Genomic DNA, 26,035 nt, shown 5'->3' with positions numbered 1-26,035 from the left:
CTGAGATAGGATCACTCTCCCTATGTATCTGACCTACAGAACAGTTTAGGAGAGAGGTGAGGGCCTGTGTTTGTTTAGGCCCAGGCTTGTGAGAGACTGATATGATTATAATCCCAGGCCAGGGATAGTTACAATATGTACTGTATCAACAACAACAAAAATCAAATTTTATTTGTCACATGCGCCGAATACAACGGGTGTAGACCTAACCGTGAAATGCTTGCTTGCGAGTCCTTCTCAACAACGCAGAGTTACAAATTATAATAAAATAAAAATAGTAACACAAGAGGAATAAAATACATAAGAATGGCGCTATATACAGGGAGTACCAGTACCAGATCAATGTGCAGAGGTACGAGGTATTTGAGGTAGATAGTGTAAAGTGACTAGGCATCAAGATAGATAATAATAAGAGTAAAATAAAGAATGGAGTAGCAGCAGCAAATGATGAGTGTTAAAGTGTTTTATGTGTGTGTGTGTGTGTGTGTGTGTGTGTGTGTGTGTGTGTGTGTGTGTGTGTGTGTGTGTGTGTGTGTGTGTGTGTGTGTGTGTGTGTGTGTGTGTGTGTGTGTGCAAGGGTGTGTGTGTATGTGTTGTGTCGGTATGCGTGTGTGTTATGTGTGTGTGTGTATGTGCTGTATGTGAATGAGTGTGGGTTTTGTGTGAGAGTGTCAGTGTAGTGTATCCACTGAGGGGAGATGAGGTGTCACAGGGCTGGCTGTAGACAGTACTACTGTAAATGGCCTGACAGGCAGCAGAGATAGGGACTTCTGTGCGTGTCAGTTCTTGTCCTGTCACCACCAACCTTCAGAGGGCCCCTGGCTCCCCTTTGCTTTCCTGGCTTTTCCAGCAGGGGGTGATCGTGGCGGGCGGTGAAGAGTACCTCGTCGAGCCTCTGACCCCGGCCGAAAACCTCACGAGAGCGGAGAGGGGGGAGGGCCGCCCACATGTGGTTTACAAGAGGTCATCTCTCCGCCACCAGTACATGGACCAGTCTTGTGGGGTCATCGGTAGGTAGAGCTGTCTGGGTACTGGGCACAACATGCCCCTTTAAACTCTCATGTTTCACAGGTTACAATTGGATCAGCATAGTTTATGATATACTCTGTACAGCAGTCTCAGTTTACAGGGCATAATAACCTTGTTTTAATACATTCAAATTAATGTCACTCTTATCATCAGTCAAAATGTTGTGGAGTGGCTCTTATCAGGTAGTGTACCCTCTCCTCTCTTAACCCCTATCTCTGTCTGTGTAACTGTGTCTCAGATGAGAAGCCAGGTAAAGGCATGTCCTGGTGGCAGAGGACTCTGAAGACCCCTCCCAACCCCATCGGCCGAGGCCAGCTGCCCCTGAAGAGGTCTGTGAGCAGAGAGCGCTACGTAGAAACACTGGTGGTGGCCGACAAGATGATGGTGGGGTACCACGGCCGCCGGGACATCGAACAGTACATCCTGGCTGTCATGAATATTGTAAGTTTCACATCGAGTCAGATCACTACAACTGGCAGGGTGGAAAAGTTGGAAAATATTTGAAAAAGCCCCACAATCTCCTATTGTCCCATCCACTTTATTGTGTCTGTGTTTAGGATTGCGTCTAGGATTGTTGTTACTGTGTTGAATGGTTATTCTGTCTTCACCTGCAGATAGTGTAGCTGAGGTCATAACATCTGTAGTAGTATTTATTTCACAGGATATCACTTCACACCCTGTCGATCAGATGGCTACACACACTCATGTCTGGAATGCCTTTAATGAATGGTTGGCCTTATTTTACTGTTCTGCATACATCCTGTCACAAAATCCCATACAGAGGAAACTACAGAAGCACACTGTAAAGTAACCCAAATTACACGAGTTGTGTCAATTATGACAAGTGTCTTTCCCTTGGGTTGTAAGTGTTAGTGATGAATGATGTGTCAGCTCTTTTTAAGACTGGTCTTTTCTTGTTTCCCTGGAGGTCAGGTTGCCAAACTGTTCCAGGATTCTAGCCTGGGGAACGCAGTGAACATCGTGGTGACCCGCCTCATCCTGCTCATGGAGGACCAGGTATTCTATTCTAGACCCATTCCGGAAAAATCTCTGCCTTTCAATGGACTTAGTGGAGTCTGCATCCATCCACCCTGCCTCTGCTCTGCTCCGCATCCAACTCCCAGTCCAGTCCAGTTTGGTTTCCCGGGCCAGCATCTATGAGCTCCTTGTTTGTGTCAAATTTTTGGCTTAAGTGTCCTTCCTCCCCTGCTCCCGGTGGAGACTGTCTTGTAAGCAGAGCCGTTTGTGGCAGTGGAGGGAGAGCGGCCTGCCAAGCAGCCCAGCCATGACTGCATTTGTTGTTGCTGGTGACCTCTCGGGCCGTTGATATGACGCACATTAGTGCCCTAGAAAAGTGCATATAAAAATATTAAGCTAAATATGAAGCTGGGGCAGGCAGGCGGGCAGCAGGCAGGCAGGCGTGCCTCACTGTGGCCCAGTGTTCTATCCACCTGCTGCCTGGGGATTGACATGAATGTCATGTCACGTGCTTGGTCCCGGTCCAGTCCACCAGGCCAGTCAGCCAGGCCCCGTGCTGCTAACGGCATGCGGTCAAACTGAGTGCCAGGACAGGGTTACACTCTCTGGCGTAATGTGGACCTAATAAGCCTTCATACAGATGATTCAAAGGGTATTAGATGGGGACTAGTGGTTTTGCGGTGAAGGTACTGTGGCAGTCTAATAACAACCTGTATGATTCATACTAGACAGCTGAAAATAATCCCCTGTAATTTGCCCCGGGCATATGTCATCTGACAAAGAAAGAAATGAATAAATAAATGTTATGATCATTAGCAGAAGTATTAGTATTATTTTTGCTGTTCGGTCTGTTGAGGTTGGGGTAAGACCAAAAGTCGTCTCGCTGAGAGGAGCAGAGCGGGTCTGTCGTTTCCAGCTGAAAACTGACCCTGGAAAACAAAACAGACTAGCCAGCCCACTGAGCCCAGAGATGAAGGATTGTGGGATGAGACAATTACTAGTTATGTCACCACCATGGACATTCCTGTGTTACGAGCCTTACCCAGCTGTGACCAGGAGAGCATTCCCTTTCCTCTGTCAAGGTGGCTAATGGCAGCGAGAGAGCAAAGCAGAGGGAGCTCCTGTCCTCATCAGTCCAGTCCAATAGCCCCATGGCAGAGGGCTGGGCTGCTTAATACTAGGCTCATTGCACAGCTATGGTTGAACTGGTCAATTCTGTTTATGTAGTAAAAATTAATTATTGGTCCACATGGGGAATGTCTTTCTCATTACTCCTTCTGGCTTATAAATTATTGTCAGGTCATTGCAGATAGTAAAAGTGGCATATCTAGGAAAACCTAAAGATGATTATACAGTCATTTGATTATTTCACTGTACACTTCCAGATTATGTTGATTTCAGTTTGTATTCCCTCTCTGTCTCTGTCAGCCGACTCTAGAGATCAACCACCATGCAGGGAAGTCCCTGGACAGCTTCTGTAAGTGGCAGAAATCCATCCAGAACCGGAATGGCAACGGGAATGCCATCCCAGACAACGGCATCGCTCACCACGACACTGCCGTGCTCATCACCAGGTCAGCACTCACAGCACCGGAACATTCTTAGTGATTCAGTGTTGAGATAAGCATGCACAACTCAGACTTTCACATAAGTCATTAATTGACTTCAATGGGAGACTTGCGCAGAATTCGAGATAAGTGCACAGATCTCAAGACAGAATACTGCTCTTAGTACCAAAATGCACATGCTAGCATTGTCAATGCACATAATTAAACCCTCTCTAGCCTAATTCCTTAATGATCCACTACTGAGTCTATTGGACAAAGATACTATATTGTGATCAATTTATTCTTCTTTGGATTACGGTTTTAGTAAGAACTGACTCCATATTCTGCCCTCTGAGTTCACTGGCTCCTTCTCTTACCTCATGACCTCTCATTTTCGCCAAGTGTGCATTTGTGTCTGGTCCTGTCTGGAGTGACGAAACGTAGGCTGTTCTGCTCAACTGAGCATCTGGAGAGAGAGCGCTGTGGAGAGGGAGGGAGAAAAAAACGAGAGAAAGAGAGAGAGAGAGAGAGAGAGAGAGAGAGAGAGAGAGAGAGAGAGGAGGGAGAGGGAATCAGAGTACAGCTGCCTTGAATCTGACAGCCCTGAGCCGGGCCAAGGAAGCAAAGTACAGTTTCAGAAATAGTGAGGCACTCTATTTAGGGGGAAAACAGCAACAGCAGCAACAGCAGAAACACAATACTGTAGAGAGATACAACAGAGCACCATTCACTGAAAAGCTCTGCCCATGCATGGGCCCCTGTTCCGACTCGCTTGTATTCTCTTTTCTTGGAGTGTCTTTGGATGTTTGATCTGTGAGAATAGGTTCTTTATATGAAGACTTTTATCGAAGAGGGATTGAAAATGTCCAGAGGACACTGCAGTAACCATCCTTTTATTTCCTGCCATTGTTCAGACCTTATCAGTCGCTTATCAAGTCTGTTGTGTGTCCATATAGGGCTTAGTGCCTCTGAGAGAGAGAGAAGGAGAGGGGAGAGAGAGAGAGGGAGAGAGAGAGAGGAGAGAGAGGGAGGGAGAGAGAGGGAGAGAGAGAGGAGAGAGGGGGAGGGAGAGAGAGAGTACAGAGAGAGAAGAGAGAGGAGAGAGAGTGTGTGTGTGTGTGTGTGAGAAAGAGTCTGTGTGTGATTACGTGTGTGAGTGGTTTTTGCTGAATGTACTTTATGTTTTAGTGAGTGCCTGTCAGGGTGTGGAAGCACCGACTGCCAGAGTATTCGTTTGAGTAAATGGCCTGGTTTATTTTCCTTGCTGTTCCCAGGTACGACATCTGCATCTACAAGAACAAGCCATGTGGAACCCTAGGTAGGACATCTGGTCAAACCTGCCTGCCCCCGCCCGGCCCAGGAGAGGGCTAACCCTGGGCACACACACTGCACACAGGCCGCTTGTTGGGAAGCACTGAGCTTCAGTGTCAGACTATATATAATCTAGAGCAGCCAGGGGAGGGGATGTGACTCAGGAAACTGCCTTCATTTTCACTTTGCTCTCCCTCACTATTAAGTACCTACCTACCGTATCTCTGCTGCAGCTGACTTACCAGCATGACTGACTAGTACTGTCTTAAGGCGTCCTCATGCTTCCCAGACAAAACAGTTCAGTAGAGTTCGTGCATATATTATGACGACTTTTAGTGACGTTTCTGTTCGTTTTGGACTTCGGTTATTTTTTTTTGGGTTGTTCAGGCACACACTTTTTTTTTCTGGAAGCAAGCCGAACTTTGCAGCCGAAGTCTACGCCCCTTCGTCGGTGATTGGTCAATAAAGTATTTGTTGTCACGCAACGAGAGACGACTCGTTTTCATGCAAATGTTTTCATTGAAAAATACTGCACTAAATTAGTTAGATGTAAAAAGCCAAACTGAAGCATGCTGACGCCTTTAGAGTGACACGTAGATGCAGAATCTAGGTTTTTAGATTTTGGTTAAGTTTATATGGATATATAAAGGTAACTGCCAAAATAAAGGAAACACTTGAGTAAATGAGGGATACAAAGTATATTAAAAGCAGGTGCTCCAACCCAAGTGTGGTTAATGTTAATTAAGCTATTAGCATCACATCATGCTTAGGGTAATGTATAAAAATGCCCAGTTGCCCAATATTTTCACTACCATGGCTAGAAGAAGAGATCTCAGTGACTTTGAAAGAGGGTTCTCAAAGGGGGTTTAAAGTGTGTGTGTGTGTGTGTGTGTGTGTGTGTTTGTTGAACACTTATGGGAGATTCTGGAGCGGCGCCTGAGACAGCGTTTTCCACCACCATCAACAAAACACCAAATGATGGAATTTCTCATGGAAGAATGGTGTCGCATCCCTCCAATAGAGTTCCAGACACTTGTAGAATGCCAAGGTTAATTGAAGTTGTTCTGGCGGCTCGTGGTGGCACAACGCCCTATTACACTACATGACCAAAGGTATGTGGACACCTGTTCTTCGAACATCTCATTCCAAAATCATGGCCATTAATATGGAGTTGGTCCCCCCTTTGCTGCTATAACAGCCTCCACTCTTCTGGGAAGGCTTTCCACTAGATGTTGGAACATTGCTGCGGGGACTTGCTTCCATTCAGCCACAAGAGCATTAGTGAGGACGGGCACTGATGTTGGCGATTAGGCCTGGCTCGCAATTGGCATTCCAATTCATCCCAAAGGTGTTCGATGGAGTTGAGATCAGGGCTCTGTGCAGGGCAGTCAAGTTCTTCCACACCGATCTCGAAAAACCATGTCTGTATGGACCTCGCTTTGTGCACAGGGGCATTGTCATGCTGAAACAGGAAAGGGCCTTCCCCCAAACTGCCACAAAGTTGGAAGCACAGAATCGTCTAGAATGTCATTGTATGCTGTAGCGTGAAGATTTCCCTTCACTGGAACTAAGGGGCCTAGACCGAACCATGAAAAACAGCCCCAGACCATTATTCCTCCTCCACCAAATTTTACAGTTGGCACTATGCATTGGGGCAGGTAGTGTTCTCCTGGCATCCACCAAACCCAGATTCGTCCGTCGGACTGCCAGATGGTGAAGCGTGATTCATCACTCCAGACAACGCGTTTCCACTGCTCCAGAGTCCAATGGCGGCGAGCTTTACACCACTCCAGCCGACGCTTGGCATTACGCATGGTGATCTTAGGCTTGTGTGCGGCTGCTCGGCCATGGAAACCCATTTCATGAAGCGCCCGATGAACAGTTCTTGTGCTGACATTGCTTCCAGAGGCAGTTTGGAACATGGTAGTGAGTGTTGCAACCGAGTACAAACTATTTTTACGCGCTACTCACTTCAGCACTTGGGCGGTCCCGTTCTGTGAGCTTGTGTGGGCTACCACTTCGCGGCTGAGCCGTTGTTGCTCCTAGATGTTTCCACTTCCCAATAACAGCTCTTACAGTTGACCGGGGAAGCTCTAGCGGGGCAGAAATTTGACGAACTGACTTGTTAGAAAGGTGGCATCCTATGAGGGTGCCACGTTGAAAGTCACTGAGCTCTTCAGTAAGGCCATTCTACTGCCAATGTTTGTCTATGGAGATTGCATGGCTGTGTGCTCGATTTTATACACCTGTCAGCAAGGGGTGTGGCTTAAATAGCCGAATCCACTAATTTGAAGGGTTGTCCACATACTTTTGTATATATAGTGTAAGACACTTTATGTTGGTATTTCCTTTATTTTGGCAGTTATCTGTATATGTTAGCATGTAACTGTATGTATTTGACATTTGCATAATATCTGTATGTGCTTCAGCATGCATGAATGTGAATGGACATGTATGGCTATGTTAGTGAAAGTATTGTGTGTCTCTCTGTCCCAGGTCTAGCTCCAGTGGGAGGGATGTGTGAGCCAGAGAGGAGCTGCAGCATCAACGAGGACATCGGCCTGGCCACAGCCTTCACCATCGCCCACGAGATAGGACACACGTAAGGAGCTCACCCACATCACCTATATCACCCTCATCACCCACATCACCTATATCACCCTCATATCCCTCGTCACTGGGGCCCTGAGTCTTTACTGACCACGGGACCTGACCAGGAAAATGATCAGAGCCCCAGTTATAGCCTTCGTCACAGTGGTCATAAACACACCTTTGACACACACACCCTTTGGGCTTTAGGCTCTGTTTCTGCTTTATGGCCCTACGCTGTTCAACAAACCACTCTTTCACTGATGTTACCTATTACCCCACACAGGAAACCCTGCCCCTGTCCCTGGCTTCTGGCCCTGCCCTTCTTCCCTTACACCCCCTGCCCCCTGCCATTACCCAAGCACCCCTGGTCTGGGCTGACTTGAGCTAAATTTATCCAAAGCCCAAGCTCAGAGTGAGATTGCTGTTAGATTAGAGCCGTACCAGAGGAAGAACTTACGTAACTACCTCCATGAGTAATTTCCATCAATTGAGAACATGTTAATATCTTTATATTTGCTTTCAGTCATGTGCTATTTATACGCTAGTGGAACAATGTATGAGTGTGGCTGGTACAGTATGAAAACGGATGCACTCACTAACTGTAAGTCGCTCTGGATAAGAGCGTCTGCTAAATGACTAAAATGTAAAAAATGTCAAATGTACAGTATATCATTCTGAGCCTACCACAGTGCCTGGCAATAGGCATGTCTTTTGTACCTTCCCTCCAAGACACTTTGTTTTACTTGCTGGCCTGGCATATCAGCCGATCTGCCTCTCTGCCTCACTTACTCATGCATACATATTTATCTAGGTGCATGCCTGAGTAATATAAGACATGCTCCACTGGACATGCATGTCATTTCCAAGCCTCTTCATTCCCTGCCATGAAAGAGGATTCTGTTAAATTTGCTCTGATATTTTCCTTCGAAAGCCATTACTTGGTATCATTTTTGAAAATCCACTATATTTGCAAAGTAATTGAGTGTGCCATTTACCTACGTGTGCACACAGGCCTCTGAGGTATTTTCACAGGTGGCAAACCTATTGGTGTTCCCCCCTAATGGCTAGTCCAGGTACCTTTGAACTGGATGGGGTGCTTATACCCTGGGGCTGTCTAGACGGCGGGCCTTGTCTTTTACAGTTCATATGGAAGTGTGTGTGTGTGCATGTGTGTGTGTGTGTGAGAGAGAAAGCAGAGCACAGAGATACTTTGCTGTCTGTTAAATATGCACTGACCTCAGAGACAGAGCTCATGGTGTTAATAAGAGTTTAACGGAGAGGATATTTGAGTAAAAAATTGCCTTTTGCCCGATACCATCACCAATACCCCAATATTTCACACATACTCAGTCACCCAGGTGATATATCAACACAGTACCATCTCTCTCTCTCCCTGCAGGTTTGGGATGAACCATGATGGAGTGGGCAACGCCTGTGGCTCCCGCAGTCAGGAGACAGCCAAGCTGATGGCTGCACACATCACCATGAAGACCAACCCTTTCGTCTGGTCCGCCTGCAGCCGAGACTACATCACCAACTTCCTGGAGTGAGTCTGCAGCTGTCACTGTCAATACACAGGACATACAGTACAACAAAGTGGAAGCATAAGGTGTTATAAAGTTGATCATGAGTTTATTGTGGGGTAGATTAACTGGGTGCATTGCAAGTGAGGCGATGTCCATCTTTGTTGTGTTGTGAGCTCTTTTTCAGTGTCTTCTCCTGTTTGTGTCTCTGCAGCTCAGGCATGGGCTCCTGCCTCAACAACGTCCCCCCCAAGCAGGAGTTTGTGTACCCTACTACGGCCCCCGGCCAGGCCTACGATGCAGATGAGCAGTGCCGCTTCCAATACGGAGTGAAGTCTCGGCAGTGTAAATACGGGGTACCGAATCACCTTCCTCATCCTCCTCTTCCTCCTCCTCTAACTCGTTTGATAAGGCTGTATGGTCATTTTTATCAGGCAGATACATTCAGTACTCTATGTGTGGCCCGTGTAGGAATTAAACTCACAACTCTGGTGTTGCAAGCACCATGCTCCAATCAACTGTCTGATCCATTAGTACCACGTGCACCTTATGTCCTCTTCCTCCTTCCTCTTCTTCTCCAGAGCAGATGTGTGCTTCTCCTCTCCATCTGTAGGCCAGCTCTCCTCTCCATCTGTAGGCCAGCTCTCCTCTCCATCTGTAATCTCCCGAGTGGCGCAGTGGTCTAAGGTACTGCATCGCCACTAGATATCCTGGTTCGAATCCAGGCTCTGTCGTAGCCAGCCCGCGACTGGGAGACCCATTGGGCGGTGCACAATTGGTCCAGTAAGGGGAGGGAAAGGCCTGCAGGGATGTAGCTCAGTTGGTAGAGCATGGTGTTTGCAACACCAGGGTTGTGGGTTCGATTCCCATGGGGGTCCAGTATGAATAATAAAAATGTGCTATTAGAGATCCTGGTTCGAATCCTGGCCGTGACTGGGAGACCCATGGGGTGGCGCACAATTGGCCCAGGGTAGGGGAGGGAAAGGCCGGCAGGGATGTAGCTCAGTTGGTTGAGCATGGTGTTTGCAACGCCAGGGTTGTGGGTTCGATTCCCACGGGTCCAGTATGAATAATAAAAATACAAATAATAATGTACCACTAACTGTAAGTTGCTCTGGATAAGAGCATCTGCTAAATGACTAAAATGTAGGCGTGCTCTCTTTTCCATCTGTAGTCCAGCTCTCCTCTCTATCTGTAGGCGCGCTCTCCTCTCCATCTGCGGGCCAGCTCTCCTCTCCATCTGTAGGCCAGCTCTCCTCTCTATCTGTAGTCCAGCTCTCCTCTCTATCTGTAGTCCAGCTCTCCTCTCTATCTGTAGGCGCACTCTCCTCTCCATCTGTAGGCCAGCTCTCCTCTCCATCTGTAGTCCAGCTCTCCTCTCTATCTGTAGGCGCGCTCTCTCCATCTGTAGGCCAGCTCTCCTCTCCATCTGTAGGCCAGCTCTCCTCTCTATCTGTAGGCGCGCTCTCCTCTCCATCTGTAGGCCAGCTTTCCACTCCTCTCTGGCATATCTCTGGCTCTCTGCCCACTCTGATCAGGGCATCATGATGGCAGACAGAGTAGCGACTGGATTTTGACTGATATTTATTTGTGTCCCAGCTAGAGTTTTTTTTCCCATTTTTTAACCAGTCCCAGGATTTTGGCCCCATGTGTGAAGAATTAATGAAGAAGTCTTGTGCTACCTTTATTTTATTAGACAGTCTATTTTATTGGCCCGACAGCTGAGTGAACGGACATCTGGAACAAAATAGCACTTTATAGTGTCATTATCATTGATACTATGTAGTCAGAGCATATGTATACAATAAAATACAACGGCATAAGTCTTAAATACATTAGCACCACAGAGACCAGTGGTAGTTGAACCAACCGCTGGTGCCGTCTGCACCGGGTCAGTGAGCCCTCTTGGTTGGGCTCATCAGTGCCTGTTGTCTCTAAATGGGCTGAAATGGACACACTCTGACAGCTCTCTCTGTGCCTGCAGGAAGTCTGCAGCGAGCTGTGGTGCATGAGCAAAAGCAACCGCTGCATCACCAGCAGCATACCCGCCGCCGAAGGAACCATCTGTCAAACCAATACCATAGAGAAAGGAGTAAGCACTGGGATGTTCCATTACCAGCAGAAATGGGGGTGTTTGGTGTGCAAATGACAAAAATCAGTAGTTCCAAAGCTTGTCCCTCCCCTGTGTGTGTGTTTCAGTGGTGCTATAAGAGGGTGTGTGTGGTCTACGGGACCCAGCCAGAGGGGGTGGACGGCGGCTGGGGTCTCTGGACCCCCTGGGAGGAGTGCAGCCGTACCTGTGGGGGAGGAGTGTCCTCCTCCATCCGCCACTGTGACAGCCCCAGGTGAGTGGTGCTGCAGATGGAGGGTGATGTGGATCTCAACTCTGTCTATAAGGATTTGCCATTGAATTCCCAGCCACTGTAAAGTCATAGGATTGTATCTGGCTGGCTCTTCCTAACTTCCAAGCACAACTGTTTGTTGGGGATGAGAGACATCAGTCTACCACCAATCATTTTAACATCCCATTATAATCACCCACGTGCAACAACGACAGCCGTAATAAAGTTTTAACACAGACAGTGTTTCTACTGAGGAGTCTCATTGGCTTGGATAGCTGAGTAATAAAAAGACAGACTGTCAGAGATTGAAACAGGGTGGTAGAGCCCAGCCAGCCAGGCGGGAGGAGAATAGAACCCAGTGTCATTGGGGAGTTGTTGTTCAATTGCACTCAGATGTGTTTCGCCTCTGCTTTTCTGGTTCCAGGCCAACCATTGGTGGAAAGTATTGTCTGGGAGAGAGGAAGCGCTTCAGATCGTGCAATATTGACGTGAGTGGTGGAGCAGAGCGGAGCGGAGCGGAACGGAGCAGCAGCTCTCTCTGAAAGGCCTACAGTACCATCACATACTCATCCTGGCTATGCCCAGCTCTCAACTCAGATCTTCAGCTCTCAGACTGACCTAATTAACAGCAGCCTACCCAGCCCCAAACTAAAGCCCTCACTGTGTGTGTGTGTGTGTACATGGTGGAGTGTAGAGGCTACTGTGAGTTCAGTCTTACTGTAAATGACTGCTGGCAGCGAGAGAGACAAGGGAGGGGATATACTGGGTTTCTGATGTTGAGAGGCCTGGGATTTGACTGACATAGAGCTGTTCTGTGCCCCTCTGTGTGTGTCTGTTTTAGGAGTGCCCTGCAGGCTCTCAGGATTTTCGGGAGATTCAGTGCTCCGACTTCGACAACGTTCCTTTCCGGGGGAAATTCTACACCTGGAAACCCTACAGGGGAGGTGGGTACAGTAAGTGTGTGTACCCCCCCCCCCCCTCCACAGTAGACTGAAAACGTCTGTAGACAGTCTGTAGATATGGAGAAAGCTGATATTAGAGCAGACACACCTGTGAGTTTACAGAGAGAGAATAGTGCAGCAGCAGATGGGGAGAGCTGAGCAGTAGAGTGCTGCCAGACCGTGGGCCCAGAAAGGGAAGAGGGGAGAGCAGAAAATAAGAGAGGAGAAGCGAGAGAGGAGGAGAGGAGAGGGGAAAGCTGCAGAAAGTTTACTGTCTGGCTCCCATATGCTTGCCCTGGAAAGTCTTCTCCCAGAATCCCCAGCTAGAATTCCTGTGCTTGATGAGCGCTGCACTGGACGCAAAAGATAAATACTTTTGACGACATAACTGCCTTTAATCTACCAGTCCAATAACATAATGGCTTACAGAGGGGCCCTCTCCAACTCCAGGCAACAAGTGCTCCTTTCATCAAGTCAGCTGATTTTACAATGGAAATCCCTTGCAGCTGTTAAAATAGGAGCTGTGCCATGGTCTGCCCTGCGTTAGGGCCAGATCACACATCCCAGTCCCCTTCTCTCCCCTCACTCACTCACTCCTTCACTCTCCATTTCTCTTTCTTTCTCACTCTCCATTCCTCTTTCTTTCTCCCTCTCTTGCTAATTTCCTCTCTGGTCTCTGCTGTCTCCCTCCCTCTCCTTCTCTCTGTCCTGTACTCTGACACCTCTTGCAGGCTGTCGGGCTTGGCTCAGACAGCCAAGGACAGTTCATTTAAAAAAGCATGCAGCGTTTTAGCAGTCATATTTATTTTTTCAGAGGCATGCGCCATCCACATTGTTGCACTCAGTCCAACAACCTTCGCAGGCAGCCTTCCTCCAGCAGGCCCCCCAAGTCAGTCAGCCCCCATCCATCCATCCATCCAGCCTCCAAACCCGTTTCGCTTCAGACTGGAAGCAGGCCTGCCAAAGCACAGCACCATGGGAGTTAGAGTTTTCCATCATCCCACCACTTTCTCGTCTGCTAGCCTCGCAGGCAGCACATACTGTACCTGTATCTGTGGTGCCAGCACAAACAGAGCCCAAAGTGAACTTTTCAAACAGTGGAACTAGCTGGAAATGGATATATTTGGCTAGTGCACAGCCGTGGCAGTATTAGATGACTTGATATGTTTGTACACGGCTGCTCACCCAGTCCGCAGGGGGGTTACAGTGCAGGGAGTTGGGGGGGCTGTGGTGGGCTATGACACCCTGGCTGAGAGAGAGAGGCTTCCTAGGAGAATTAGTGGAAAGTCTGCTTCCTGATCCTGGTCCTGGCTGCCAGGGTATTAGGGCATGATTAGCACCTTATTCCTGCTCTCACATGACCAGAGCCTGGACAGGTTATAAAGCACGGAAACTGGGCTGACTAAAGGGTGGTGGTGGTGAGTAAAGTGAGACCATGGGTGTGGTTGTGTTGTGTTGTGTTGTGTTGTGTTGTGTTGCGTTGCGTTATGTTGTGTATTGTGTTTATGTGTGTTGTGTGTGTATGTGTGAGCAGGTGTGGTGGTGTTTCCGTGCTGAGACATTGATTGGCCTTGTCAGCCAGCAAGAGAGCTCAGTGTGGTCGCTGGCATGCTCGGTAATATGGCATAAATGAGAGCACCTGTCAGTGCACAAATAACCCCTCCCCCCTCTCTCCCTCTCTCTTTCCTCTCTCTCTGTCCGTTTTTGTGCTAGTCTGCAGGATAACCACATATCCACTTTCACAGGGAATCTGCTGAGAGATGCACTATTTCTGTTAGCTCCCTCTGTTTTTTTGTTGTGAGCTTTTGACACCTCAGAACCCACAGCTCTCATCAGTCCTAGGCCTTAAGTGGTGGAGGGGTGACCGACACAGAGGGGGCCGAGGGGACAAAGGGGTTGTGTGTGTGTGTGTGTGTGTGTGTGTGTGTGTGTGTGTGTGGGGGGGGACGACTTAATCACATTCAGCTGCTTGTTCTCTTGATGTTAACAATCCAAACTGTGCTCTCCCCCCTGTAGACCCCCTCTACCTCCCCCTCTCCTCTCTGTCTGCCTTTGGCGCCCGAGTCCTTACAGCCGTGGGAGAACAAACTAACTGCATCGAACATAAAACCCAAAAGCTCATTAAAATACCATGCGTGGCCATCAGACACATTAGAGCAGCCCGTGGTGTTTCTCAGTAATGAAGGTGAACAGCTGGATTCATGTATTGTGCTTCACCCAACAAGAGGCATCAGGCCTCACTGCTGGAAGTGCTAAAAAAACAATTTTATTTGTGTTGGTGTTAATGTTACGTAATGTTGTAAACACGACGCAGCAGCAGAGTAGCATACAAACACGTTGCGTAAGTTTTTCAGCAATGAAATGATGTGAAAGCCAGTGTGTGTGTCATATAAAAGGCTGAGTCTGGTGTTGTCTCTGCTGGCTGCTGCAGATGGGATCCTATAGAGGACCTCCACAGCTGCTTCTCTGGTCAACTCAATCTAGCTCTTAGTCAGGCTATGTGTTGTTTACCAAGAGTATTACACGACACCTAAAGAAACGTACAGCTCTTAATAACCTCTGACTTATTTCTTATGGTATTGTCAAGTCCTTGTCAAAACACATGGGATCTTGTAAATATATTTTTGTAATGGCTTAGATATTGGACTGACAGACATAAGGATGTGGGTTCGAGTCCCACTTGGGCTTACCTCAGAAATCTAAATTGAATGAGGGATCTGTTAGTGTTTGCTTGTATTGATCTATTGTCTCATGTTCCTCTTCTCTGTGCTGCTCTGTTGACCAGGTGGAGTGAAGTCCTGCTCTCTGAACTGCCTGGCGGAGGGATATAACTTCTACACAGAGCGTGCACCGGCTGTGGTGGACGGGACCCCATGTCGAGACGACTCTCTGGATGTCTGTGTGAACGGAGAGTGCAAGGTGAGACTGCTCCGTCCTTTCTATCCTCTCCTCTCATTTATCTCTCTCCTCTTTTCCTCCCTCCCCTCCTCTTCCACTTCTTGTTGAATGGTAAATCCATATGAATTCAATCACTTTTTGACAGTACCCCTTTTGATTTGAACGAAACCTTCCATACATATTTGCCCATTGTAGAAGTGCTCAGACACTTTTTTTTTCGGACCTGAATGCCAAAACATTCAAGAGATAAAGGTGCTCAAAGACACATTTTGCATACTCCACCATCCTTGCTTTCATCACTGGAAAAGATAAACGGTTGAGATTGATATAATTTTAAAGCTTACAAACAGGGTTGTCAAACTATTTTATAATTTCTGGAAATAAATGTTATTTAATACAAATGATGTCCTTTTTTTTACCTTAAACGTCAATTATCTAAATAGTTTTTTCATATTCGCATATGTTGTAGCTTAGACCCTATTTTACATTATCTACGGTTTTTGTGTTGTGCTCTTTAATACAGGGTGGGTGTCATGTTTTGGCTGATAAATTTACATTAACATTTACATTTTAGTCATTTAACAGACTCTCTTATCCAGAGCGACTTACAGTAAAGTGCATTCATCTTAAGATAACTACAGTAGGTGGGACAATCACATATCTATCTCAGTCATAGTAAGGACATTTTTCTTCAGTAAAGTAGCTATCAGCAAAGTCAGAGGTAGTAAGAGGGAAAATAGATGATTTAAGACACTCTTTGAAGAGGTAGGGTTTCAGATGTTGGCCAGGAACTCTGCTGTCCTAGCTTCAGGGGGAAGCTGGTTCCACTATTGGGGTGCCAGGACAGAGAAGAGCTTGAACTGGGCTGTGCGGGAGCCGTCCCTCCCGTAGAGGTGGGAGGGCCAAGAGACCAGAGGTGGCAGAACGGAGTACTCGGTTTGGGGTGTAGGGTTTGAGCAGAGCCTGAAGGTAGGGAGGGGCAGTTCCTCTTGCTGCTCCATAGGTAAGGCCGTGGCGGTCATGACATTTTGTTTTCTTGTGATTGTCATGCAAATAACTGCCGTTCTCATGGTAATTGCCAATTAATGAACATTAACACATTTAGCATCTCCTGGCTATCACGTATAGCCTACAAGCCACTGATGCAGACCTTTGGAACATCTACATTAAAAAAAGTTTTATGAATCTATTTAATATAGCCTACACCAATAAAATCCATTATTTATTTTAGACAGGTCTAAAGAAACAAGATATGAAGAAAGTTTCGCCTATTGCAGAAGAACAGAATAGCATATTCTGAGTTGTCCTTATGTTAGGCCCTGATCTGGCTATGCCATAATGCTAGTTCATTTAGCAGACAAGATTTGCTTAGAATTCCGTGGCATTATAATTTTGCCCCAAAAATTTACCACCCTTTTCTCCCCAATTTCGTGATTACGATCTTGTCTCATCGCTGCAACTCCCTAACGGGCTCAGGAGAGGCGAAGGTCAAGTCATGCGTCCTCTGAAACATGACCTGCCAAGCCGCGCTTCTTAACACCCGCTTGCTTAAACCCGGAAGCCAGCTACACCAATGTGTCGGAGGAAACAATGTTCAACTGACGACCGAAGTCAGCCTGCAGGCGCCCGGCCCGCCACAAGGAGTCGCTAGAGCACGATGAGCCAAGTAAAGCCCCCCTGGCCAAACCCTCCCCTAACCTGGACAACGTTGGGCCAATTGTGCGCCGCCCTATGGGACTCCCGGTCACGACCAGTTGTGACACAGCCTGGGATCGAACCCCAGGCTGTAGTGACTCCGCAACACTGCGATGCAGTGCCTTAGACCGCTGCGCCACTCGGGAGGTCTTCCGTGGCATAATTGTATATTATTTTATAGTATGAAGAATACAATTGAACATAGCTGAATAAAATAGAAAGGATATTTTCCCCAAACTATTTCAGAGGGAGTACGCACATGTGGCTATTCTGTGTTGAAAGGTTAACGAAGAAACAGGACCTCCTATATGCTTAATTTAGAGTTATTTATGCAACTGTAGTTGTGAGTCACAATGTTAGGCTATATGTTTAGATTTTTAATACATTCTAATGCTGCATGATTGCGACTCTAATGATGATTTGAAAAAAGTTGCATGAAAGGCATGAGCTCTGCTCTGTTTCTTGCGCAGGCTGGACACACTTCATCAGTCTCTCATTCACAATTTGACAAGCACTTGATAATATTGTCACCCATCAGACTATTCTTAATTTAATCTGGTCTTCACATACTAATATATGTGTGGAATAATTTTTTCTTTATAAAAAAAAAACAGCATCCGTAGCCTGCTCTCAAATAGCGAATGGAGGTTACTTGCGGTTACATTTTTAATATGCTAGCATAGGCGAAGCGTCCATAAGGCTAGGGGAAGCTAAGCTTTCCCTAAAGTAAATTGAATTAAATTGCCAAAATGATATAGCCTAATTAGCCTATTCCTGTCTATACAGAAATAAATAAAATAATTCAAAATAGGCTACTAAAGCATGATTTTTCCACAGAGGATCATTAGCTTATTGTTGAGTTGCGACTGTCTGAAAAGTAGAAAGGCCAAGCCAGGCATATCGCAATATTTCAAATACAATCGCGGGAAAACATAGTTTGGAAAGCAAATGGTTATTGCTGTAAAGATAAGACACTGAAAAGCATAATCTGTCTCTTAGTTATCAAAATTCTCAACTTAATTGAGCGAACAATTAATTACTGGCACCAGCGGAGAGCATCGGCAATATCCCGAGTGAGTGCGTACTGCGCATATTCACTATTTATCATTGTTGGGTCAATGCTACTTAAAAGTTTGTTTTTGGACAATAATTTCCTCCTCCAGTTTAGATGGGTGACATATTCTTTTTGTGTCTCCCCTTCTCATAGCCCTATATGGGCAACGTCGTTTTTATTGATCTGTTTGTCAGTGTCAGCAGAGTAGGCTACTTAAAAAATATTCTGCTGCAAGTGTGTGTATGCATGAGTGGCTGCGTATCTGCGTGTGTGTGTGCCATGCACGAAAAGATGGTGAAAACATAATGTAGGTAGGGGATGCCAACACCAGGAGATTTAACCAACAAAAAATCGAATCAAACACTTCGTGAGAGCCCATGAGCTCATGTTGCGCAACATTTCTATAGGCTATGCAATTGCGTGAGAAAACAGAGTTTTGATGGCTACTATTAAAAACAGGAGGACCCCATCAGGTTTCTATAGGCTAGGCCTACTATACTTATTTCTCAACTTTGTGTTTATAAAAGGCCACATTTTTCCCATGCGAAGAAAGAAGAGACGTATCGGATATAGCCTATAGCCTAGGCCTACTCAATGCTATACGCGCTCAGCCATGCATTGAACTGTCTTTTTTGCAATGACTATCCAATCTAATCATCACATTATGAATAGTAGTCTATCTTAGATTAGGATCACCACTTTATTTTAAGAATGTGAAATGTCAGAATAATAGTAGAGAGAATGATTTATTTCAGCTTTTATTTCTTTCATCACATTCCCAATGGGTCAGAAGTTTACATACACTCAATTAGTATTTGGTAGCATTGCCTTTAAATTGTTTAACTTTTCAGGTAGCCTTCCACAAGCTTCCCACAATAAATTGGGTGAATTTTGTCCCATTCCTCCTGCAGCAAAGCACCCCCACAGCATGATGCTGCCACCACCGTGCTTCACGGTTGAGATGATGTTCTTCGGCTTGCAAGCCTACCCCTTTTTCCTCCAAACATAACGATGGTCATTATGGCCAAACAGTTCTATTTTTGTTTCATCAGACCAGAGGACATTTCTCCAAAAAGTACGATCTTTGTCTCCATGTGCAGTTGCAAACCGTAGTCTGGCTTTTTTATGGTGGTTTTGAAGCAGTGGCTTCTTCCTTGCAGAGCGGCCTTTCAGGTTATGTCGATATAGGACTTGTTTTACTGTGGATATAGATACTTTTGTACCTGTTTCCTCCAGCATCTTCACAAGGTCCTTTGCTGTTGTTCTGGGATCACACCAAAGTACGTTCATCTCTAGGAGACATAACGTGTCTCCTTCCTGAGCGGTATGACGGCTGCGTGGTCCCATGGTGTTTATACTTGCGTACTATTGTTTGTACAGATGAACGTGGTACCTTCAGGCGTTTGGAAAATGAACCAGACTTGTGGAGGCACTAAGTTTGAAGGTAGGCCTTGAAATACATCCACAGGTACACCTCCAATTGACTCAAATGATGTCAATTAGCCTATCAGAAGCTTCTAAAGCCATGACATCATTTTCTGGAATTTTCCAAGCTGTTTAAAGGCACAGTCAACTTAGTTTATGTAAACTTCTGACCCACTGGAATTGTGATACAGTGAATTATAAGTGAAATAATCTGTCTGTAAACAATTGTTGGAAAAATTACTTGTGTCATGCACAAAGTAGATGTCCTAACCGACTTGCCAAAATTATAATTTGTTAACAAGAAATTTGTGGAGTGGTTGAAAAACGAGTTTTAATGACTGTATGTAAACTTCTGACTTCAACTGTATAAGTCTTCAAATGCGATTATGCATGGAATGCTTTATTATAAAGGTGCATTTTTTGGTGAATATTTGGGCTAGGCTACATGAGGTGTGCGACTATGATTTGACAAAGTTGCACAAAAAATGCATGTGCTGTTTCTTTTGAAAGTACGAATCTCGGAGCATCGGAGCATCGTAGCACCATTAGGTGCAAAAACTCGGCATACCCAGTCGCGGCCCACTTTTCGGAAGCGAACCACTCGATTTCGTCCCTACGTTATATCGGCATCGAACATGTCACCCTCCCTAGGAGAGGGGGTGACCTCGACAACTTATTGTTAAAACGTGAGGCTGCCTGGATCTTTAATTTAAAGACCCTTGCTCCCTTCGGTCTCAACGTAGACTTTGATTTGAAGCCATTCTTGTGATTATTGTGACTTTGCTGTTCATTGTAAATGTTTGTGGGCCTATGTAGCCAAGTTGTATCTATGATTTTATGCTATCCATTCATGTTTTTTGTATGTTCTGTTTATCTGTGAATTAACCAATGATATCAGGCCACACCCGGCCATGATTACAGACACCTGTGTGTGTCCTTTGACACTATATCAATTAGTGACCCGCAGTGTTTGTCATTATACCCTGATGAAGTGTCACGCCCTGACTCAGGGGACGCTTATATGTTGAGTCAGGGTGTGTATATTCCTTGTTGTATTTTCTATGTTTGTGATCTAGTATGTATAGTTCTATGTTGGCCGGTGTGGTTCCCAATCAGAGGCAGCTGTCGCTCGTTGTCTCTGATTGGGGACCATACTTAGGCAGCCTATTGGCACTGTCTAGTTGTGGGATCTTGTTCCGGTTAAGGTTTGTTGTGTCTACCTTAGGACTTCACGTTTCGTTTCGTTTATTGTTTTGTCGTTGTGTTTATTAAGTTGAATAAACATGTACGTATATCACGCTGCGCCTTGGTCTGTCCCGTCATTCAATGAACGTGACAGAAGATCCCACCAAACAAGGACCAAGCAGCGTGCCGAGAAGGAGCAAACGCCTGGGACTCAACAGGAGGTAACATTAGTAGATGTCCTCCTCGGTTGGGGGAGAATTACAGAGGAGGAGGCCGTCCGTTATCGGAAGGCGATGAAGGAGGAAGCCCGGGTAGGAGAGGAGAAACCCGTTCCTGCTCCCCGCACCAAGCCAGTGGTGCGTGTTCCCAGTCCGGCCCGGCCCGTTCCTGCTCCTCGCACCAAGCCAGTGGTGCGCGTCGCCAGCCCGGCCCGGCCCGTTCCTGCTCCTCGCACCAAGCCTGTGGTGCGCGTCGCCAGTCCGGCTGGCCCGTTCCTGCTCCTCTAACCAAGCCTGTGGTGCGCGTCGCCAGTCCGGCCCGGCCCGTTCCTACTCCTCGCACCAAGCCAGTGGTGCACGTCGCCAGCCCGGCCCGGCCCGTTCCTGCTCCTCGCACCAAGCCAGTGGTGCGCGTCGCCAGCCCGGCCCGGCCCGTCCCTGCTCCTCGCACCAAGCCAGTGGTGCGCATCGCCAGCCCGGCCCGGCCCGTTCCTGCTCCTCGCACCAAGCCAGTGGTGCGCGTCGCCAGCCCGGCCCGGCCCGTTCCTGCACCTCGCACCAAGCCAGTGGTGCGCGTCGCCAGCCCGGCCCGGCCTGTTCCTGCTCCTCGCACCAAGCCAGTGGTGCGCGTCCCCAGTCCGGCCCGGCCTGTTCCTGCTCCTCGCACCAAGCCAGTGGTGTGCGTCGCCAGCCCGGCCCGGCCCGTTCCTGCTCCTCGCACCAAGCCAGTGGTGCGCTGCCGCCAGCCCGGCCCGGCCCGTTCCCTGCTCCTCGCACCAAGCCAGTGGTGCGCTCGCCAGTCCGGCCCGGCCCGTTCCTGCTCCCCGCACCAAGCCAGTGGTGCGTGTTCCTAGTCCGGTCCGGCCCGTGCCTGCTCCTCGCACCAAGCCAGTGGTGCGCGTCGCCAGTCCGGCCCGGCCCGTTCCTGCTCCTCGCACCAAGGCCGGGGGTCCGGTTCCTAGGCCCGGCCGGCCTGTTTCTTGCTCCCGCACCAAGCCAGTGGTGCGCGTCGCCAGCCCGGCCCGGCCTGTTCCTGCTCCTCGCACCAAGCCAGTGGTGCGCGTCGCCAGCCCGGCCCGGCCCGTCCCTGCTCCTCGCACCAAGCCAGTGGTGCGCATCGCCAGTCCGGCCCGGCCCGTTCCTGCTCCTCGCACCAAGCCAGTGGTGCGTGTTCCTAGTCCGGTCCGGCCCGTGCCTGCTCCTCGCACCAGACCAGTGGCGCGTGTGTCCAGTCCGGCACGGCCTGTGTCCGCTCCACCGGTGCCTGATCCAGTTCCGTCAGCTGTTCCACTCCGGAGCCAGAGCAGTCCGCTCCACCGGTGCCTGATCCAGCTCCGGTCAGCGGCTCCAGTCCGGAGCCTGAGTAGTCCGCTCCACCAGTGCCCGGTCCAGCTCTGGTCAGCGGCTCCACTCCGGAGCCAGAGCAGTCCGCTCCACCGGGGTCCAGTCCAGCTCCAGTCAGCGGCTCCAGTCCGGAGCCTGAGCAGTCCGCTCCACCGGTGCCTGGTCCAGCTCCGGTCAGCGGCTCCAGACCAGACCAGGGGGCGCAACAGGGAGGCGGAGAGTAAGAGGTCGTCACGCCCGGAGCCGGATCCGCCTCCGAGGCGGAATGCCCACCTGGCCCCTACCCTGTTATGTTTATGTTGTGCGGTCGGAGTCCGCACCTTTGGGGGGTACTGTCACGCCCTGACTCAGGGGACACTTATATGTTGAGTCAGGGTGTGTATATTCCTTCTTGTATTTTCTATGTTTGTGATCTAGTATGTATAGTTCTATGTTGGCCGGTGTGGTTCCCAATCAGAGGCAGCTGTCGCTCGTTGTCTCTGATTGGGGACCATACTTAGGCAGCCTATTGGCACTGTCTAGTTGTGGGATCTTGTTAAGGTTTGTTGTGTCTACCTTAGGACTTCACGTTTCGTTTCGTTTATTGTTTTGTCGTTGTGTTTATTAAGTTGAATAAACATGTACGTATATCACGCTGCGCCTTGGTCTGTCCCGTCATTCAATGAACGTGACATGAAGACAGCTTGTCTGTCGAAACATTGGTTATTAGGTTATTAAATTATTGCATCTGAGCTCCTAGAGTGTGAGGCTCTCCTTTTCTTTTTCAAGTGTTCTACTCCGTTAGCCAGCACCTCCCCTAAACAGGTGTGCGTCTCTTTCGCCTCCAAATGCGCTGTTTCTTGCCTTAGAGTGCACAGGTTGGGCATCATTCACAAGTGATAATATATCATTCACAAGTGATAATATTGTCACCCATCAGACTGTTCTCAATTTAATCTTGTCTTTACAAAAAATAAATAATATATAGTACCAGTCAAAAGTTTGGACGCATCTACTCATTCAAGGGTTTTTCTTTATTTTTACTATTTTCTACAGTGTAGAATAATAGTGAAGACATCAAAACTATGAAATAACACATATGGAATCATGTAGTAATCAAAAAAGTGTTAAACAAATCAAAATATATTTTATATTTGAGATTCTTCAAATAGCCACCCTTTGCCTTGATGACAGCTTTGCACACTCTTGGCATTCTCTCAACCAGCTTCATGAGGTAGTCACCTGGAGTGCATTTCAATTAACAGGTGTGCCTTCTTAAAAGTTAATTTGTGGAATTATTTCCTTCTTAATGCGTTTGAGCCAATCAGTTGTGTTGTGACAAGGTAGGGGGGTTATACAGAAGATAGCCCTATTTGGTAAAAGACCAAGTCCATATTATGTCAAGAACAGCTCAAATAAGCAAAGAGAAACGACAGTCCATCATTACTTTAAGACATGAAGGTCAGTCAATACGGAACATTTCAAGAACTTTGAAAGTTTCTTCAAGTGCAGTCGCAAAAACCATCAAGTACTATGATGAAACGGGCTCTCATGAGGACCGCCACAGGAATGGAAGACCCAGAGTTACCTCTGCTGTAGAGGATACGTTCATTAGAGTTAACTGCACATCAGATTTCAGCCCAAATAAATGGTTCACAGAGTTCAAGTCACAGACACATCTCAACATCAACTGTTCAGAGGGGACTGTGTGAATCAGGCCTTCATGGTCGAATTGCTGCAAAGAAACCACTACTAAAGGACACCAATAAGAAGAAGAGACCTGCTTGGGCCAAGACACACGAGCAATGGACATTAGACCGGTTTAATTTGTCCAAATTTGTCCAAATTTGAGATTTTGGGTTCCAACCGCCGTGTCTTTGTGAGACGCGGTGTGGGTGAACAGATGATCTCTGCATGTGTAGTTCCCACCGTAAAGCATGGAGGAGGAGGTGTTATGGTGTGGGGGTGCTTTGCTGGTGACACTGTCTGTGATTTATTTAGAATTAAAGGCACACTTAAACAGCATGGCTACCACAGCATTCTGCAGCGATACGCCATCCCATCTGGTTTGGGCTTATTGGGACTATCATTTGTTTTTCAACAGGACAATGACCCAACACACCTCCAGGCTGTGTAAGGGCTATTTTACCAAGAAGGAGAGTGATGGAGTGCTGCATCAGATGACATGGCCTCCACAATCCCCCGACCTCAACCCAATTGAGATGGTTTGGGATGAGTCGGACGGCAGAGTGAAGGAAAAGCAGCCAACAAGTGCTCAGCATATGTGGGAACTCCTTCAAGACTGTTGGACAAGCATTCCAGGTGAAGCTAGTTGAGAGAATGTCAAGAGTGTGTAAAGCTGTCATAAAGGCAAAGGGTGGCTATTTGAAGAATCTCAAATAGAAAATATATTTTGATTTGTTTAACACTTTTTTGGTTACTACATGATTCCATATGTGTTAATTCATAGTTTTGATGTCTTCACTATTATTATACAATGTAGAAAATAGTACAAATAAAGAAAAACCCTTGAATGAGTAGGTGTGTCCAAACTTTTGACTGGTACTGTATGTGTGAAATTAGTTTTGATTGGACCATTATCATGCAGCTGTCGAAACATACATATCAACCTATGCATTTTAATAGCGAATGGAGGATGCTTTTCCCGCGGTTCATTTTCATGCCAGCCAGGTAGGCTACTCATGTTGTAAAGCAAAGCAATGTGCTTAATATTAGGAAAGTTGAGAAATAAATATAGTAGGCCTAGTCTATAGAAAGCTGAATGGATCCTCCTGTTTTTAATAGTGGCCATCAAAACTCTGTTTTCTCAAAGAGAATTTGACTGCGGTTATGACTCGTGACCGCTGGTAGGGCAGTAATACGGTCACCGTAACAGCCCTATCCGTAGGCAAGTACTACGGTCTTGTAGTGGATGCGAGCTTTGACTGGAAGCCAGTGGAGTGTGCGGAGGAGCGGGGTGACATGGGAGAATTTGGGAAGGTTGAACACCTGGCGGGCTGCAGCGTTCAAGATAAGTTGCAGGGGTTTGATGGCACAAGCAGGGAGCTCAGCCAACAGCGAGTTGCAGTAGTTCAGACGGGAGATGACAAGTGCCTGGATTAGGACCTGCGCCGCTTCCTGTGTGAGGTAGGGTTGTACTCTGCGGGTGTTGTAGAGCATTGTTACGACCTGGCTCATAGTTCGTAACAACAAAGGGAGACCACGCATGACTTAAATGTAAAAAGGAATACTTTTATTAAACTAAATAATAATAAATACAAAAACGTAACGTAAGCTGTGGACGTCTGTAGGATCAGTAGTGTATGAATGAGTGGAGAGGGTGGAAGCCAGCCTGCCAGTCAGGGAAGACAGAGAGTGTTGGCTGATGTGGCCACCCTTTATAGCCTGCAAGCCAAGCCTGCCCAGGTGTAGCACATCAGCTGACGATCCTCCCAGCTCTGCCCACTGGTCTCCTGCAACAACAGACTACCAAACAGGAGATCCCAGCAGACAGAGTGGGAGGGACGTAACCCCCCCCCCCTAAGAATGGGGTTACACCACAAACCTGAAACAAAAACAAAACAAAACAAAACAGAATCAACAAAAAAATCCCTCTCCCACCTCAGCAACCTCGGATCCTAAGAAGCATTTTAAGAGGGAGAGAAAGAGAGACAGAACCAGGGAAGCAAGAGGGAGACAGGAGAGGACAGGCAAGTTATCTAAAACAATAACAAAAAACTATGGCATGAGGGCGCGGGACAAGGCATTTTCTTAATATGGCGGCTGTCCAAATTGTATGGCTGCAAAAACAGCGCCCACCACTTAAGCCTCTGATTAGGGTTCTGCAAGGACCGCAGAAACGTCAGGGGATTATGATCTGTATACACCACGAGAGAGGTGCCACCTGTACCAACATACACATCAAAATGTTGGAGAGCCCAAAGAAGCGCAATCTCTTCCTTCTCTACCACAGA

At 47.3% G+C, this 26,035-nt stretch overlaps 1 protein-coding gene across 2 annotated transcripts in view; it reads left to right on the top strand.

Annotated features, from left to right (window-relative positions):
• The window catches only part of LOC121540291 (A disintegrin and metalloproteinase with thrombospondin motifs 10-like), a 69,615-nt gene that overhangs the window by 15,997 nt on the left and 27,583 nt on the right, over window positions 1–26,035 (top strand). Inside the window, exons 4-16 of one of the 2 annotated variants that reach the window (XM_041849056.2) lie at window positions 851–1,010; window positions 1,268–1,470; window positions 1,963–2,046; window positions 3,436–3,581; window positions 4,829–4,872; window positions 7,362–7,467; window positions 8,857–9,003; window positions 9,195–9,336; window positions 10,965–11,072; window positions 11,180–11,325; window positions 11,747–11,810; window positions 12,164–12,266; window positions 15,049–15,182. In XM_041849056.2, coding sequence (XP_041704990.1) covers window positions 851–1,010; window positions 1,268–1,470; window positions 1,963–2,046; window positions 3,436–3,581; window positions 4,829–4,872; window positions 7,362–7,467; window positions 8,857–9,003; window positions 9,195–9,336; window positions 10,965–11,072; window positions 11,180–11,325; window positions 11,747–11,810; window positions 12,164–12,266; window positions 15,049–15,182 — 1,587 coding nt within the window. Of the gene's footprint in view, window positions 1–850; window positions 1,011–1,267; window positions 1,471–1,962; window positions 2,047–3,435; window positions 3,582–4,828; window positions 4,873–7,361; window positions 7,468–8,856; window positions 9,004–9,194; window positions 9,337–10,964; window positions 11,073–11,179; window positions 11,326–11,746; window positions 11,811–12,163; window positions 12,276–15,048; window positions 15,183–26,035 lie in introns of both variants that reach the window. The other variant, XM_041849054.2, reaches the window with a different exon arrangement.

The sequence above is a fragment of the Coregonus clupeaformis genome, chromosome 26 (genome assembly GCF_020615455.1).
Source record: "Coregonus clupeaformis isolate EN_2021a chromosome 26, ASM2061545v1, whole genome shotgun sequence".
Taxonomy (NCBI): domain Eukaryota; kingdom Metazoa; phylum Chordata; class Actinopteri; order Salmoniformes; family Salmonidae; genus Coregonus; species Coregonus clupeaformis.
This window is presented reverse-complemented; position numbering and strand designations above follow the sequence as displayed.